The sequence below is a fragment of the Sphaeramia orbicularis genome, chromosome 7 (genome assembly GCF_902148855.1).
Source record: "Sphaeramia orbicularis chromosome 7, fSphaOr1.1, whole genome shotgun sequence".
NCBI lineage: Eukaryota > Metazoa > Chordata > Actinopteri > Kurtiformes > Apogonidae > Sphaeramia > Sphaeramia orbicularis.
The window spans coordinates 1,634,951-1,653,794 of NC_043963.1; the positions used below are offsets into that span (position 1 = coordinate 1,634,951).

Here is an 18,844-nt window from a genome sequence, read left to right on the forward strand (position 1 = left end):
GCCTCTGATGATCAAAAAGTAAGACTATAGTATGTCGTTTTAGAACATCCGATTTGGACTGGTTCTGGAATATGGTTCTAAAGGTTCTATTTAACTAATGAGGTATGTAGAAGGGTTCTATGAGGTATTTTAGGAGTTTTTATGCTTTTTATTTTGGTTTTTTCTGAGGACCTATGATGGTCAAAAGGTAAGACTATAGTATGTCATTTTAGAACGTCCAATTTTGACTGGTTTCTTGAATATGGTTCTAAAAGAACAGCTGGGCTTGAGGTTGAAGATTTGAAAGAGGACTGATTTAAAGTTTTAAGGTGGATTGGTTTGTCTGGTTCCAGCCTGATGTGGTCGTGTTCTGATGGTTGTGGTTCTGTCTTCTGTAGGTTCTGCCTGGTTCTTTGGTGTTTGGACGGTACTGGCCCATTGTGGGCATGTTCTGGTGGTTGTGGTTCTGTAGGTTCTGCCTGGTTCTTTCATGTGTAGGCGGTACCGGCCTGTTGTGGGCGTGTTCTGGTGGTTGTGGACAGAGAAGCCGACGCCCATCGTAGGCTGCAGGATTCTACTTTATTTCAGTGAAAAACGTTGAACAAAGGCATGGATGTGTGTGCACCACAGTGTTACACAACGGTACAAATGTTAATACAAAAGTAAACAGAAGGAGCTTATCAGTTGCATCATGGTCTTTTTTTCTTCTTTTGTTTTTTTTTTACATTTTGGCCTGTCGATACAAAACACAAGGTTACAAAACAAAACTGTTAAGGCAGCCTTTACTACCAGGAATTAAAAAAACCAAAACAAAAAAACAAAACTACTAAAGTTGGAAACGGGACGTCCTCCCGTCACCTAGCGTTGGTCGTTGGTTTGATTCCCCAGGTGTGGCGGCGTGGGCTGAGTCTGATCAGGAGGAGGCGGGGCTTCCTGCGTCACTGCTCTCGCTCACCTGCCGTTGCATCACCATCTCCCTGGCAACGCAGGTGATCTGCCCGTTGGTCACCGCCCCCTGGACCCCCGCCCTGACGGACAGACGGACGTTAGATCAGACAAACAGACCAACATGTCAACAGCAGAGCGGTCAGGTCGTCACGTATGTGATCATGTAAAATATGTGGACAAAAGTATGTGGACACGTTGACAGCCGTTCATGAGGATTAAACAGAAACCTCAGTTTTAGTCTAGTTGAATGGCAGATGTTTGTTCCTCAGTCAGATGTGATGACAGTCGATGGAAATGAGTATTTACAGTCAGAGCAGGACAAAGAGTACAGACATTTAGAGAAAGAACAGGGAAAAGCAGAGCCAGGAAAAAAAAAAACCTGAATTAATGTTGATTTAAATTCAGTCCAAACCATCTGTGGGTCATTTTAGAAACAAAGAAGAATTAAACCGAACTAATGATATCTATCCCATAATATAAAACTCTACTCTGACAGTCATTGTTTTGGATCCCAGAGCCTTGTTAGAAAAGAAACACCTGGATTCAACAGGTCCACAGACTGATGTTCATATAGTGGATTAACAACTAGATTTACATGGATTTGTTCATTTTTGTTCATTTTATTGATTATTTTGGTCCTTTTTTTTTTTTTTTAAAGTAATTTTGTTGATCATTTTTTCCACTTTTATTGATTATTCTGGTCCTTTTTGTTCATTTTGTTGATCATTTTGGACTTTTCTCATTTTATTTATTATTCAAGTCATTTTTGCTCATTTTGTTGATTATTCAGGTCCTTTATTTTCATTTTGTTGATTGTGTTGTCCATTTTTGTTGATTATTCTGCCCATTTTTCTTCATTTTGTTGATTATTTTGTTGATAATTCTGGTCTTTTTTTTCCCATTTTGTTGATTATTCTGGTCCTTTTTGTTGATTACTCTGGTCTTTTCTGTTCATTTTGGTCTTTTTTTACTCATTTACTCATTGAACATCCAGGATACTCGAGTTTGTCATCTCAGATCCATCCTCTAGGAATAATCTCCGAGTCATTTTAGAAGCAAAGATAATAACTAAACCCAAACTAACCAAAACAATGATATTTATCCCATAACATACAACTCTATTCTAACATTAGTCCTTATTGTTTTGGATCCCAGACCCATTAGAACAGAAACAGCTGGATTCAACGGGTCCACAGACTTTTGGACACGTGGTGGATGTGTGGATGTGAACGTACTTCTGCTGGGCCTCCTCCGTCAGCGGACTCATCCCCGGCTGTTTCCCAAAGAAGAAACTGGACCACCAGTGTCCAGAGTCCTGTTTAGGAAGTCCTGCAGAGACACAGACACCGACCTTTAACCAATGCCCACAAAACAGACCATCATCTGAACCACTTCAACCGTCTGGATCCAGAAATACCATGTTCAGACCAAAGAACCACAGAAGTCAGAACATCTGAACCTCTGGAACAGCAAAGTCCGAACCCTGAAATCTGACATTAGTGCGTTTGAGCCCAGACAGAGTTCAGGGACTCAAAAAAAAAAAAAAAAAAAGGAACATGACATAAACATCAAGTACCTTCTGGAACCTGAGTGGAACCTAAAGCCCCTGAAAACCCTCAACAGGGGGAAGAGTTTTCTGAATAGTCCCTAAAAACCTGTTGAACTGGTTCATAGATTTACATACTGTTAATTATTATTATTATTATTATTATTATTATTATTATTATTATTATTATTATTATTATTATTATTTCTGTTATACTAGTGTTTGTTAATATTATTGAACTGACTGAAGAAGCACAATGACAAAGGCTGTTCTATTCTATTCTGTTCTGTTCTATGTGTTCCTTTCCTGTCCAGTCATGAACCGCTCTGTGAAGGGTGGACGGTTCCACAGTGGGTCAAATCCACTGTGGACGTGAACCGAACACCATGTGATGAAATGTGGAGTATGTGGATGGAGTTCCACATGTGTCCTGAGTGGGTCCTCTGGGGTTCGGATCAGTGTCAGCTGCTTTTAGAAGCGCCGGTATTTTTACAGTATGAATGGGCGGCGCTGCATTTAGATTCTGGGTCAAACGTGACAGATTGAGGCCAGTCAGGGACGCTGTGTGAACATATGTACGCGTACATACGTGCTCATACGTGTCCAGGGTTCTGGAACTGAACACACATGTGGAACTGGTCTACCCTAGCCATAAACCAAACCCATTCCACCGCTGAAGCGTGCACACGCCCATGCTTGCTCTTTGACCTACTTCCTGAGTCTGGGTTACTTCCCCGCTGACTCAGACCCGGGGCTAAAGTGGTTCAGTGCTGACTCAGACCCGGGACAGATGGGTTTCAGACGCTGATCCAGCATTAAAGCAGAACATGTGAACGGGAGTCGAACGCTGACGTGAGACCCCAAACACAGAAAACAACCTGAGCTACTCATGTTCTGCACAATCAGAACCCACCGGCCCGGTTCAGCACAGAACACGGCCACCTCCAGGTGTTTCAACAGCAAGTAGTTCCTGCATGCTCTGAGGCAACGCATGACTCAGCGGTGAACCCGGGATGAAACCCTTGTTAAACTGTGTCGGAGGAGGAAATGTCTGAGTCAGACATGTTTGGACTGGGTTCACCGACTCATGTTCTTGTGGTCATTTCTCTTCAGGATTCCATGTTCTTCAAGTTCAGTAACTCAGAGTTTTGTCTGATCTAAGGCTCAAATCCAGTTCCAGCAGCATCTGTCACCATTTACCCACAATCCCCTGGAGTACCGTTAACCCTGGACACATGTGGACGGAGAGGACAATCGGCTGGCCTTTGAGTTGCCGGTGTCTGTGAGGTTTGTGTTGTGTTCTGACCTGGATGGTGAGGGATGACCTCTCCGCTGAACTCCGAACTGCCACATGAGCTGCTGCTGGACGTGGAGCCGATGCGCCCTGAGAACGGAAACACAAAGGCTTTAAGAACAGGAGGGTTTATGGCTGTTCTATCAGAGACAACAGCTGACATGGACAAACTGAATATACACACACATATCTACAGGGTGGGGAAGCAAAATTTACAATATTTTGAGGCAGGGATTGAAAGACAGTGTATGACCAATTAGTTTATTGAAAGTCATGAGAATTTATTTGCCACAAGAAAATGTCCATAATAGAAAATGTTTTTATTCTATGTGTCCTCCTTCTTTCTCAATAACTGCCTTCACACGCTTCCTGAAACTTGCACAAGTGTTCCTCAAATATTCAGGTGACAACTTCTCCCATTCTTCTTTAATAGTATCTTTAAGAAAGTCCACATTGCTGTGTGATGTTCTATTGGTAGCATGTTCTAAAACCCCCAAACAGCAGAATCCAGAGGGTTTAGATCTGGGCTAGAAGGCGGCCATAAACATGATTCCCAAAAATTGCAGGAGTTGGATTTGTTGCTGTTGTCAACTAGTGTTTTGGTGTTCTTGTGTAAGATTTTAACTTCAAATCATATTTTACTGCATTTCTAACGGTCTTGTTGTCTACCTCAAGCTCAATTGCCATTTTCCTCATGGATTTGGTTGGATCCTTTAGGACTTTGGATTTGAGAGCTTTAATAAAAGCTTTGGTACGTTTTTTGTTGCTTCCTCCACTTCCAGACTTTCTGGTAATAGTTTTGCTCATAGTCATTCTCTTCTTTCCATTATAAACAGTCTTTATGGACACTCCAACTATTTTTGAAATCTCCTTTGGTGTGACGAGTGCATTCAGCAAATCACACACTCTTTGACGTTTGCTTTCCTGATTACTCATATGGGCAAAAGTTTCTGAAAAGGTATGGATAATAGTGTTAGGTATGATTATGACATCAGTATATGTTTGGGTTCAAAACAACTGACGTAGTGTCTGCTGAGAAAAAACAACTAAATGTTCATTGTAAATTTTGCTTCCCCACCACATATATACATATACACACACACACACACACATATACATATATACATATATATATATATATATAAATAAACAAACAAACTTGTGAGATGTCAGCAGAAGTCCTTCCATAAACATGAACATAAATCTGTGTCGTTTTGAATCTAGAATGCTGGTTCCTCTTCTATCTCCTACTAAATTCTAAACTGATGTGCTTTCCTGGTGTGTCCACACATACACACATGTTTGGGTTCAACTCTTTTTCTTCTCTTGTTCTAACATCCATCACCATCTGTTTGTTTTGGTCATGTGACTCAAAAGTCTTTCCATTACAGTTTTGTGTCATATACCAATTTAAGTACAAAAAAACAAAAAAAAAAAACCTTTAACAACAAAAGTTTTTCATTGAAAAATGAGCATTTGGGTGAAATTGTCCTTTCAGCTGGAGCTGATGGAGAGTTTCTACAGTTGACGTTCGTCTTTGTTCTTACTTTATAAAGTAACAGTTTCTGTGTTGGTGTGAACAGACTTCTGAGTGGATTTCTAATCTACTCAAAGTCTGAGACTAACCCTGTGTTTAAGGTTTATGTTGATTCAGTCCCAATTATCTACCATTTGCTTTTGATTTAATCTAGATTTCATCAGGACTCATTACTCTGTGATGACTCTTACGTTGACACACTCTTCACCAGTTAGTCACGGAGTTCCTCAAGGCTGGGTTCTTGACCAATACTATTCACCTTATTTATACTTTTAGATAGCTTCATAAAGAAACGCTCCATCAGTTTCTTTTGTTATGCTGATGACATCCAATTATAGTTAAGCCATGCTACAGTGTCTGTGAATGGGCTTTAGGAGGTCTGGTCTAGATCGGCTCTGGGTGTGGAGTGTCACAAGATAACTTTTGTTATGGCGCTATATAAACAAAATTTGAGTGATTTCATTAATTACATCACACAATTTGATTTTTGTCAACAATGGACGTCAAAGGGAGCAGTTTAGGATGTTCTACATGAGAACCTTCAACCCCTCACATGACAGGTAAGTTCAACTAAACATGAGCAGGGTGGTTCTCTGATTATTGAGGACATTGAATTTGAAACTCCTGTCATATGAACACATCATGAGTCTTTTTGAATGAAACGCTCATCACATCACCACATAACGAGCAAGAAATGTGAAACAGACAGCCTACGTACTTCGGTAGTAGTCCGTGGTTGCCACCAGAGAACCGCCTGCTGGAATAGCTGCCATTCTGCTATCGTTGGTCTCAGAACACTTAAGATGGAAACCTGGAGGAACAAGAGAAACAACATGAGCAGAAGCTGAAACATGAAGCACAGAAACCACAACAGCCACCCATGAGTAGGACACTTATCTACCGGTAGAACCTTAAAGCAGCGGATGAATCATCCGCATCACTTATCAGAGACGTCACTGGTAGAAATCAACAAATTATTTCCACTTAGTACAATGTCTGTTTAGGAGTAACTCATTTATGATCATATATAAGACTAAAAGGTGTAAGATATTCACACTAAGGTACTTCAAAGAGGCAGCAACAGAGCATGACAATAACCCATGGAAGTAAATTGAAATATCTCATTAAAAAAAAAAAACAAAAAAAAAAACACAAATACAAAATAATATATTTAGTTTTTGGTAATTTTATCCTTTATGATTAAAAAGATAAGAGATGTAAAGGTCAATAAAAAAAAACAAAATGGACATAAAAACAAATCAGAAAAACAGGCGAAGTATGTTATAACACTACAGTTAAACAGGGTCTGGACTGACAAGAAAGATTCTTTTTCAATCAGTGAATCTGGGTTATTCTTAAGAGTGAACAAAATGAACAAAAACATTACAAGAATAACATGACTGATTATTCAACTTTAAAAACTTATCACAGTACTCATCCCTGTTCTCTGATCAGTGTTTTCATTGCTCATTACTGTCAATCAGATGAAAATTATGGAAAAGACAGTGTAAAAGAATATAATACACATAGATTAAATAAGACAATAAGACGTAAAAGATGCCCTGGATTTCAACATGAAGAACACATGCAATCCCAGTTCTTATTAAACAGGAGGAAAACCATGCAGAAGACAGTTTCACAAACCTACAGGTAGAAAAATCACAACTATTATGATAAATTCTGATTTGTCATTACAATATTCAAATAAACCCAGAGGACAAACTATTCACCGCTGAACAGAACTCCTCCAGGTCCATAGAACACATGCCCCCCCCCCCCCCCCCCCCCCCCCAGCTTTATTAATCACAATCTGGTTATACATTTCAATCACTTTCATAGAAAAATACTTATTTTCCAGACTGAGCAACATCAAACTTAAGAGAACAATATTGGTAAAGAACATCATAAAATAAAATTAATTAAAATAAATAAAATAATTATCAAATAAAGTCAGAGGTCTAATCAGGAATCAACACATTCAAATTTTCATAAACAATCAAGGTTGTTTGGTTTTTACATGTCTTAGTGTCTTTTGAAGTTTGTTACTTCATTTTTGTAAATTAAGAACAGTGGCGGGGGGGGGGGGTCTTCACAAATCTACATTTGTGTATAAATTGTTTGGCCATAATAATCAAAATGTTATACATAATTTCTCTTTTTCTGTTTTCCATTATAACTCCAAATTTAATGTCTTTGTATTCCAGTTTGTGTGATTGAGTGTCCTTCTCAGATGTCCAGTCTTGAAATGTTGTCCAAAATGTCCTGGTGTATGGGCAGTCAAAATATTAATGTTCTAAAGATTCGATTTCAAATTCACAAAAAACACAATTATTTTTCTCAATATTAAATCTTTGTCTCATAAAGTCATTGCAAGGATAGGTATCATTTAGTGTTTTAAAATGAGTTTCTTTCGCTTTTGGGGGTATGGGTAGAGTCAGGTATTTGGTTCTAATCCTGATTATAATTTCTTTAGGAAAATCTTTCAATACTGCCCCGCAGACATGTTATTATCACCAGGACAACTGCACAAACACAAATGCCTTCGGACAATAAGGACGTCGACGTCCTGCCGACATGACGTCATTCCGTACTATGCAGGATTCTGGTTGTTTACATTAAAGTGTCACTGCAGCAAACCGACATTTTGTTCATATTCACATTCATGTCCAATGGCTGACAAACACTATTTCAGACACTATTTCATGTAAATATACCTGGAATCCCACAAACCGACATGACACCGCATATTTCCTTTGTTTAGCCTTTAAAGAGGACATTTTGTCCCAGACAAACCCAACAGACAATAACAGTCCAACAGCACAGGGAATGACAACAGCACTGACACCATTATGTCGATTAAAACGGAAAAAACAGAAGCTTCCCATCGTGTCTCTGCCCAAGGGATCAATAAAGTTCTATCGAATCAAATCAAATCTAGAGACCAGAACAAAGACGAGCCTCCAGCTGAGCCCTGGTTAGCCGTTAGCCGGAGCTAGCATCGCCCCCTCGACACGAACCCGAACAAAAACCCCCGAGCCCCAAACACTCACCCTTTAGCGAGCCAGACGTGCTGATGTTCCGTAGCACCCGATTCAACTCAGTTGGCGAGGCTGGGGGGGTAAACGCTAGGCGACGGGGCCCATTTGAAAATAAGTTTTGGGTAAATATAACCCGCCAAGGTCCGAAAGGAGGTCGACACTGCTTCTGCCGGACTGGACGTACTGCGCGGCTTTTTATTAGACCAGTGCGATGACGTAAGACGTTCAGGGGCGGAGCCATTATAATGAAGAGACAGAGGAAGGGAACAGAAAATGGCCGCCATCTGCTGGTTCAGTCCCAGACACAAAGAACAGGTTTACATCCGCCTGACAACAGAACAACTGCAGCAGTAGGAGTCTGTATTTACTGATCAAGGTTTCCAGGTCATGAATCACCCATCCTGTTTTTCTTCTGAAGGAGAAGGAAAACATTTTGTATCACAACAAATAATTAATGAATAATATAATAAATAAAAAACGAAGTATATTATTTAAAATACTGATGTGTTCAATTTAATAGAAGCTTCATCTTAAAATTTTAAAAGATGGACTAAAAAAATGAAGAAAAATGATGCAAATAATAAAAAAAAAAAAAAAAAAAATTGACCAAAAATGGTACAAATGTTCTAAATCAAAAAAGTTTTTAAAATAACCCCCAAAAAACAAAACAGTGGACAAAATTTAATAATATGAAAATATCAAATCTATGGAAGCCGAGAACAGCCATGGTTTAACACATAGTTTTATGGTCGTTATCTCGTGATAACAACTTAATTCGTTATCATGAGATAAAAAGGCCTTCAGGTATGCGGCCCCATTCACCTGGAATGAACTACAAAAGACCTGAAACCGAACGATCTGGTTTCGTTGGACACTTTTAAGAGGATGTTGTACGACTTAGAGAGGGAGACATCTGGCAGCAGATGTTTGGCCTGATGCACTTTGTCTTCATCTCATGGGCACTTTTTCAAAGTTGACTTGGAAGGTTTGACTTGACTGTGTGTTTTTATGTATTGAAAACTTGTTTTCATTTTATGTATGAAAGTTTGTGTCTGTAACTATTTAATGTACTGCTGCCCGTCTTGGCCATGACACTTGGAAAACAGATTTTTAATCTCAGTGAGGGTCTCCTGGTAAAATAAACGTTAAATAAATGAAATACAAAGTTTGTTTTCTTGAGATAACAAATTAATTAAGTCATTATCTCAAGATAACAAAGTTCGTTATCTCGTGATAACGAATTAATTTATTTGGTTATTTCATCATAGAAGGTGCTAACAGGTACCACTGCCTTCACATGGCTGCTGTCCACAGCTGTTGCTGACGTGTGCAGTACAGAGCAGAACACATGCTGCGTTCCAGGACATTATTTGAGTCCGTAAGTCATGACTTCAAATCACGACTTTGTAACGCTCCAGGCAAGTCAAGCCAAACTGCCTGAGCACAAGGAACTGTAGTAGCTAGATGTAAAAAAAACCCAGCATGGTGGACCGTATGTTATGTTTATTTACAATCAGTTCTATCGCTAAAGGTGTTTGTTCTTTACTTATTTGAGGGAAACAGAGGAGGAAAAACGGCGCATAAGGCAAGAGAAGCTGTTCTACCTTTGATGTGTTATTTGTATATTTGGATTCGTATTTGGTATTAATTTATTCTTGCACTCATCGGACTAAAACTAGCTAACGCTACAGTAGCTGCTGATTGTGCAGAACATTTGCAGATAATGTCAGAGCAATTCCTTGTTTTACTAAACAACACAAAACATTATCAAGGACCCATTTCGTCCTGGTCGCAGCCTGTTTGAGTTGCTGCCATCAGGCAGACGGTGTAGAAGCATTAAAGCCAGAACAAATAGGCTGAAAAATAACTTCTACCACTGCAGTGAATGCTGCTAAAAGACAGTGCAACAGGATGTGACTGTCTGTGTTTTTACCTCTTAATCTATTTATTATGGGAGTGTGATGTGTCTGTGTGGTTTTTTATGTCAGGGATTCTACCTTTTAAGATCGCACTTTTTAATTTCGTTTTCCAATGTACAATGACAATAAAGATATATTCTGTTCTATGAACAATTTGCATAAACACCACATCCATGGGGGGGCGCCATTGCCACGTGACGTCAGAACTCGGAACTGGGAGATCATGATCCAGTACAGGGGTCAGAGACCCTGGTCCCAGAGGGCCACTGTCCTGCATGTTTTAGATGTTTTGCTCTTCCAGTCCACCTGACAGTTGTTCTCAGTCTTCTGCACAGCTGGATCACAGGTTTATCATTTGAATCAGGACTGATCCATCTGACACATGCAGGACAGTGGCTCTGGAGGACCAGGGTTACTGACCCCTGATCCACTACGAGTTCACGGGGGGGGGGTCACAGGTTTCACTGCCATTCCAGTACCTTTTCACCGGTGGAAAAACACAAGTTACGGGTTTCCTAGAACGCAGCACAATGCTGCGTTCTAGGAAACCCGTAACTCGTGCAGAACAGCTCCTGTGGCCTCATGCGCCTTTTCCTGTTTCTGTCAAATAACCAAAAGAACAAACACCTTTGGCGACAGAAATGATTGTAAATGAACATAACGTACGGTCCGCCATGCTGGTTGGTTTACATCCAGCTCCCACAGTTCCTTGCGCTCAGGCAGTTTGGTGTGACTTGTCTGGAACTTTACAAAGTCGTGATTTGAAGTCGTGATTTACAGACTCAAAAAATGTCCTGGAACGCAGCATAAAACCACGGCCGTTCTCGGCTTCCGACAAATCAATTAAAATAAACTAAATTTTAAATACAGTTTTTTCGGTCTGAACTGATAAAAACGGTTCGCCGTTGTCGGCAGGATTCGAACCTGCGCGGGGAGACCCCAATGGATTTCTAGTCCATCGCCTTAACCACTCGGCCACGACAACTGGTAAGAACGTCACGAAAATATCATTTATAATCTCGCGATATTTTAAAAAAAAAAAAAAAGACAAAACAAAATTCGGTCACAAAATGTAGATGGAACGAGTCGCGTTTATCAGCGACAATTGAAGATTAAAATTTAAAAAAACAGGATAAGAACAGACGATAAATGAACTGCTCAGATTTGAAAAAAAAAAAACAAAAAAACTTTCATAATAAAATTAATCAACAAAAAACATCTGTACATAAAAAACCTCAAATAAAATGAGACACTGCAGATGGAAATTACAAAGTGAAGTAGAAGACTTTATTAAACCAAGAAACAAACCTAAAAAATCTGATTACTCCAACACCTTTATGAATGTATACAGGCTGATCTGATTTATGTTGTTTTTTGTGTGTATAAAAAATGTAGGAAATGGAAGTGATGTAGTTAAATGTGAGCAGAAGACATTAATAGAAAGTTTATGTTCACCGTCACCATGTAGAAAGAAATCCAATAATGGACAAAAACAGGGACGTCAAACTCACTGTAGTTCAAGTTCCACATTCAGCCTAATAGGATCTAAAGTGGATTGGACCAGGAAATAATATAATAACTGAAATATTGACAACTCCACCTGACATAACGGACAATCCTTAAAAAAAATTAAGTGCAATTTTAACAGTATTCTGCCTCAGCTCATCATTCATACATGTATATTATTAAACAGATCTACAAAGACTCTAAACATTTAGTAACAGGCAGAACATTGTCAAAATTAAACTTAATTTTCTTTAGACATTTCAGGTTGTTCATATTACATTTTATTGTTAAATATGGTGTAAATGTAAATATTTATATAATTTAATGGTGTTTTTGCTCTAAAACAAAGAGAAAAATTTTGAATTGTCATGATTTATAGACAAAATGTAGTTTGTTTTTTTCCCACATTAAACCTGGCAGAACATTTGGAGTCAGTATTTATAGTTTATTCTGTTCTTACCTGACTTTAGATCATATGGGTCTGAATGTGGAACCTGAACTCAAACCAGTTCAACACCATCGACTGTTAATGTGTTCAGTGTCATTTTTACACTTTGCAGATTCATCCTGTGGGTGGGATTGGAGTCGTTGGTGAACTGGTTTTGGCCCAAGGGCCTCATGTTTGACAACCACCCCCCCCCAGACTAAAATGTCTAAACCAGGGTTTATGGATTATCTTATTTCTGAAGTGTATGCAAACGCATCACACCTGATTATTACAATTATCTGATTATTTACAGTTATGGTATTTTTCTGGTCATGTAAACGGGCTCGGCGTCTTTCCGCCGTCTGCCGGTGCTGGCTGTATGTTCTTCAGGTCCTCCAGCAGCTCGTGGACCACCTTCTTTGCCCTCCGTTCTCTGTCCTTGACGTTCCGCACCTCTTTCTCCAAACTCTCCACTCGGGCCAGAGCTTCGGTCAGTCTGAGCTTCAGGTCGGACGGGGACGAGGGCAGGGCGTACGAGTGGTCCTGCAGGGGACGGGACGGGGACAGGACGGGTTAAACATCCACGGGGAGGACGTGTCTGTGGAGGACGTGTAGAACCTGAGCGTCTGGTACTCACATGGTTCTGTGTGGGTTCTGTGGGTTCTGTGGGTCTGAGGCGGTCTGGACCAGGGGGTTCTGCTGCTCTCCTGGAGGTTTCAGTCGTTCTGTTTTTCAGCAGCTGAAGCAGAAGAACAAACAGGCCTCAGATTCATTGGACCATGGGTCCAGTGGTTCATGGTTCTACAGGAACAGGAAGGATCTGGTTCCAAGTTCAAACAGGTCCATCACAAGGAAAATACACAGATTATTTCTGTTATTAATATTTTTACTACATTTTTACTTTAATTAAAGGGAAAACACAGGATTCTTTCAGATCATTACTGTAGTTTTTCAAACTTCAGGTTTGTCTGTTTCATCTGTTCAAGGCGTGTTCAAGAAATAAAACTGAATTTGGAAATGATGACTGTATCCAATGGTGATGTGGAACCTGAACGCATCAACTGAACCACAAACAAAACATACACCCAGAACCAGAACCAGGACCAGGACCAGGACCAGGACCAGGACCAGGACCAGGGCCATGTTAATGTAGTAGCTGTATTCATGCATTGTGTTAGATATGACAAAACCGATCTTCTTTGGACACTTGCTGTTTGTTCCTGGCAGAAAAGTATACAGTCAGAGTCATTAGTAACACCTGAGCCTTGTTCTCACACTGCTGAACTAAAAGAAAAACATTAAAGTTAGCGAACACACCACGTTATGAACACATAATTAAGAATATTGTCATTTTCACTGAAGAATATGCTCAACCGATAGAGAGCCAAACATCACACAAATATCATGTGTAATACAATCATTTAGATAGGAAATTAAAATTTAAAAAAATGTAAAATAATGACAGAACTAACACTGTGTACTTAGCACAGTTCACTGCTGCTATCTCCCTGGGGTTCACCACCCTGGTCCACAGGGGTGTTGCATTCAATGGTAATAAAATAAAATTGCAATTAATACAATAAAACAGTGTGAGATGGCAAGTGGAATCACACACTGCATACAGATACTTTGTTACATTAACTCATAGAGGAGATGTGAAGGTCCAAGTGTTCAGTCGAGCAGAGGAGCATTTATGGAAAAGTAAAGAAAAGCTCTGGAACATGAACCTGAACAGACCACCAAGGTGGACCCGCCCCTGCAGGTGGACCCACATCTGCAGGTGGACCCGCCCCTGCAGGTGGACCCGCCCCTGCAGGTGGACCCACATCTGCAGGTGGACCCGCCCCTGCAGGTGGACCCACATCTGCAGGTGGACCTACCCGGTGCAGGTGTGTGCTGAAGCTGAAGACCGTGGGCCGGACCCGGTCTCTGAGCCGGACCGTCTGACCGGTTCTGTCGAAGTCCTCCGGTCTGAAGTGGTCACTGCACAGAACCGAAGACCTGCTGGCGCTGAAGCCCCTCCTCCGCAGGGCCACCTCCCACTGCCTGCGCAGCTTCTTGTCTTTGGGGAACCTTCGCAGAGGTCAGAGGTCAGAGGTCACACAGGGAACCCTAGTCCACAGAAACCATAAACCACTTCTGGACACAGTCGACCCGGATGCCTCCACAGATCGGCCCGGTTCACACCGAGTCTGCGTCGGTTCCGCTCGGACCGGAAGCTGCTGTTGGGTCTTACTTGTGGAAGGTGATCCCCCGGGACCGGGACTGGACCGTGCGCCGGTTCTTACAGCCCCACGCGGCGCACGACTCGGGCATGTTTGACCCTGTGTGTTGTTGTGGTTTATTTCCACTAAACTGACCGGACTAAGATGGCGGCGGCGCAGACGCACGGCGGCACGTAAGGAGGCTACGTCGTTACGTACGTGGTATGAAATCTCGCGATACTGAGTATTTCTATTTCAAGTCGGTCATACACTAGACGTCAATGGAGCCGCCATCTTGGTCCGGGGCTGCGCTCCGTTTACATGAATGAACGTCAGTCTGAGCAGAAGTGTTTAAACATACTTCAACCACCACAGAAAAAAACCCAAAACAAACAAACAAACAAACAAAACAAAACAAAATAAAAACAAAAAACACTTCAACCACCACAGAAAAAAACCCAAAACAAACAAACAAACAAACAAACAAAACAAAAACAAAAAACACTTCAACCACCACAGAAAAAAACAAAACAAAAAAGCAAAACAAACAAAAAAAACCCTTCAACCACCATAGGCACTGAAACAACTGGTCCATTCAGAACCGGACCTGTCCACATGACACAGGTTCTAGTCCTGGTGTGGTTTTTAATATGTCTAAGTGTATTTGAATATATTTTGGACTTAGTTTGACTGATGTCTAATTGTACTAACTGTACATTTTCTTGTCTTGTACTTGTCTGTGTTTGGGTTTTTAACTGTTGTTTTACAGTTGTATGTTTCTAACCTTGTGACAGTTGAACATCTGTCCAGGACTGCAGATGGAAAACAGACATGATTCAAACTCTGGTGCATTTACAGTGGGGCTCTCAAACTCATTTTAGTGTCGGTTCCACATTCAGCCCGATTTGATCTGCAGTGGGCCGAACCAGTAAAATAATAACAAAATAACCTTTAAAAATTGACAACTCCAAATTTTTGTCTTTGTTTTAGTGGAAAAAAAAACCTCATTAAATTATGAAAATACTTAAACTATCAAAAAATAAATAAATAAAATAAAATTTAAATAAAAAAAAAAAAATAAAACTAAATATTTTGCAGTTTTAACAATATTCTGCCTCAACTTCTCATTTGTCCTTGTGCATTACGGATCAGATCTACAAAGACACTAAACACTGAGGAACAGGCAGAAAAGAGTTCAAGTTGTGTTTCATTTTCTTTAGACATTTCAGGTTGTTCATATTTGTTCAGGTTATTCACATTTTATTGTTACAAGATAGATTATAAATGTAAATGTAGATCTGATCCATAATGCACATGGAGAAATGAGAAATTGAGGCAGAATATTATTAAAATTGCATTTATTTTTCTTTAAAAAAAATTCAGTTTCTTCAGGTTATTCACATCTTTTTTGTTTGGATAGTTTATAAAAGTAAATATTCTCATAATTTAATGGGATTTTTTTTTGCACTAAAAAAAAGACAAAAATTTGGAGTACTCAAAATTGATCGGTTATTCTGTTCTTATTTTCCTGGTCCGGCCCACTGCAGATCAAATCAGGCAGAATGTGGAACCTGAAAGAACATGAGTTTGAGAACCCTGCTCTAGTGTCTACAGTTTCTATAGTTTGAGGCTGTTGAATGGACATGTTCTGGTCCAACCCAGACTCACCTGTGGTTTGGGGGCTTTACTTCAGGTCCTTCTGACTGGACTGGCCTATCTTCTGCCTGCAGCAGGTGTTGATTTTATTTTAGTGTATTTGGAACAGAACAGCTGTCTATATGTGCATTACATGTTCAACGTAAACTAGACTATATTGACAAAACCGCTTTTCTCTGTCATTTTACTCGAGGCTCGGTCGTAAAAAAGGTCTGGCATTTATAACGAACGAGGACAGAAAACATCGCTTCACAAATTTGCCGATTATGGTGATTTAATTCCGACGGTCAATTCAGTGAAGGAGCTCTACCCCGGACCAAGATGGCGGCTCCACTGACGTCCAGTGGATTTATCTGTGAACGACTGGAACAGGAATAACGGCACATGTTAAAGTAAGAAAAAATACATACAAGGTCAGTAAACAAAATCTTACCTATGAAATGTTACACCTTGATCCTTCGTTTTCTTAGTTCGCTCGTTACTACAACCGTGCGCAGCGCAAAAGTCCGGCATGTTGGCTGGTTCTGACGTCAGAGACAGAAGAACCCCGGACCAAGATGGCGGTGGTATGGTGTTGACGCATGCGCAGAACCTGAACGCGACTTCCAGTGTGTGTATATCTGCGGTGTTTGTCTTTATCACGATGTTTTGTTTGTATATGATGGAGTTTTTCTTCGACATTATTGATTTCACTCGCAAAATCCTGTAATTTGGGAAGAATATGTTCGATGGAACCGAAGTTAAAGGGTTTGTGTCCGTTTAAAACCAACAGCGACAAAAAAACAACAGCTGCTTCCATTTTCTGTCAGTGGTTCTGATGTCCCCACATTAAACTGTCCCCACATTAAACTGTCCACATTAAACTGTCCCCACATTAAACTGTCCCCACATTAAACTGTCCACATTAAACTGTCCCCACATTAAACTGTCCACATTAAACTGTCCTCACATTAAACTGTCCACATTAAACTGTCCACATTAAACTGTCCACATTAAACTGTCCCCACATTAAACTGTCCCCACATTAAACTGTCCCCACATTAAACTGTCCTCACATTAAACTGTCCACATTAAACTGTCCACATTAAACTGTCCACATTAAACTGTCCTCACATTAAACTGTCCACATTAAACTGTCCTCATATTAAACTGTCCACATTAAACTGTCCTCACATTAAACTGTCCACATAAAACTGTCCCCACATTAAACTGTCCTCACATTAAACTGTCCCCACATTAAACTGTCCACATTAAACTGTCCTCACATTAAACTGTCCCCACATTAAACTGTCCACATTAAACTGTCCTCACATTAAACTGTCCACATTAAACTGTCCACATTAAACTGTCCTCACATTAAACTGTCCACATTAAACTGTCCTCATATTAAACTGTCCCCACATTAAACTGTCCATATTAAACTGTCCTCATATTAAACTGTCCACATTAGACTGTCCTCACATTAAACTGTCCCCACATTAAACTGTCCACATTAAACTGTCCACATTAAACTGTCCTCACATTAAACTGTCCCCACATTAAACTGTCCTCACATTAAACTGTCCCCACATTAAACTGTCCCCACATTAAACTGTCCTCACATTAAACTGTCCACATTAAACTGTCCCCACATTAAACTGTCCACATTAAACTGTCCTCACATTAAACTGTCCTCACATTAAACTGTCCTCACATTAAGCTGTCCACATTAAACTGTCCTCACATTAAACTGTCCTCATATTAAACTGTCCCCACATTAAACTGTCCCCACATTAAACTGTCCACATTAAACTGTCCTCACATTAAACTGTCCTCACATTAAACTGTCCCCACATTAAACTGTCCACATTAAACTGTCCTCACATTAAACTGTCCTCACATTAAACTGTCCCCACATTAAACTGTCCCCACATTAAACTGTCCTCACATTAAACTGTCCCCACATTAAACTGTCCCCACATTAAACTGTCCCCACATTAAACTGTCCACATTAAACTGTCCCCACATTAAACTGTCCTCACATTAAACTGTCCTCACATTAAACTGTCCTCACATTAAGCTGTCCACATTAAACTGTCCTCACATTAAACTGTCCTCACATTAAACTGTCCCCACATTAAACTGTCCACATTAAACTGTCCTCACATTAAACTGTCCCCACATTAAACTGTCCACATTAAACTGTCCTCATATTAAACTGTCCACATTAGACTGTCCTCACATTAAACTGTCCTCACATTAAACTGTCCCCACATTAAACTGTCCTCACATTAAACTGTCCTCATATTAAACTGTCCTCACATTAAACTGTCCCCACATTAAACTGTCCTCACATTAAACTGTCCACATTAAACTGTCCTCACATTAAACTGTCCTCACATTAAACTGTCCTCACATTAAACTGTCCCCACATTAAACTGTCAACATTAAACTGTCCTCACATTAAACTGTCCTCACATTAAACTGTCCCCACATTAAACTGTCCTCACATTAAACTGTCCACATTAAACTGTCCACATTAAACTGTCCTCACATTAAACTGTCCTCACATTAAACTGTCCTCACATTAAACTGTCCCCACATTAAACTGTCCTCACATTAAGCTGTCCACATTAAACTGTCCTCACATTAAACTGTCCCCACATTAAACTGTCCCCACATTAAACTGTCCCCACATTAAACTGTCCATATTAAACTGTCCTCACATTAAACTGTCCACATTAAACTGTCCTCATATTAAACTGTCCACATTAAACTGTCCTCACATTAAACTGTCCACATTAAACTGTC

At 40.1% G+C, this 18,844-nt stretch overlaps 2 protein-coding genes and 1 non-coding gene across 4 annotated transcripts; all 3 read right to left on the bottom strand.

The window, feature by feature from the left end:
- Nucleotides 1-539: 539 nt before the first annotated feature.
- LOC115422265 (pancreatic progenitor cell differentiation and proliferation factor B-like) lies at nt 540-8,598 on the bottom strand. Its single transcript, XM_030138515.1, has 5 exons — nt 8,355-8,598; nt 6,023-6,115; nt 3,780-3,857; nt 2,163-2,256; nt 540-1,007 (listed from the first exon to the last, which is right to left on the bottom strand). The coding sequence occupies exons 1-5, from the start codon at nt 8,581-8,583 to the stop codon at nt 893-895; spliced, it is 609 nt and encodes a 202-aa protein (XP_029994375.1). The 5' UTR covers nt 8,584-8,598; the 3' UTR covers nt 540-892.
- A 2,566-nt stretch (nt 8,599-11,164) lies between these two features.
- trnas-aga (transfer RNA serine (anticodon AGA)) lies at nt 11,165-11,246 on the bottom strand. The gene has a single exon. It is a non-coding gene; the product is annotated as a tRNA-Ser (tRNA).
- Nucleotides 11,247-12,211: 965 nt separating this feature from the next.
- On the bottom strand, nt 12,212-16,738 carry LOC115422259 (THAP domain-containing protein 2-like). Of its 2 annotated transcripts, none has more exons than XM_030138493.1 (4): nt 16,488-16,738; nt 14,075-14,267; nt 12,832-12,933; nt 12,212-12,737 (listed from the first exon to the last, which is right to left on the bottom strand). In XM_030138493.1, the coding sequence occupies exons 1-4, from the start codon at nt 16,733-16,735 to the stop codon at nt 12,525-12,527; spliced, it is 756 nt and encodes a 251-aa protein (XP_029994353.1). In that variant the 5' UTR covers nt 16,736-16,738; the 3' UTR covers nt 12,212-12,524. The 2 variants fall into 2 exon arrangements, with proteins under 2 accessions (XP_029994353.1, XP_029994355.1); XM_030138495.1 differs by lacking the exon at nt 16,488-16,738 and adding an exon at nt 14,431-14,645.
- Nucleotides 16,739-18,844: the final 2,106 nt, after the last annotated feature.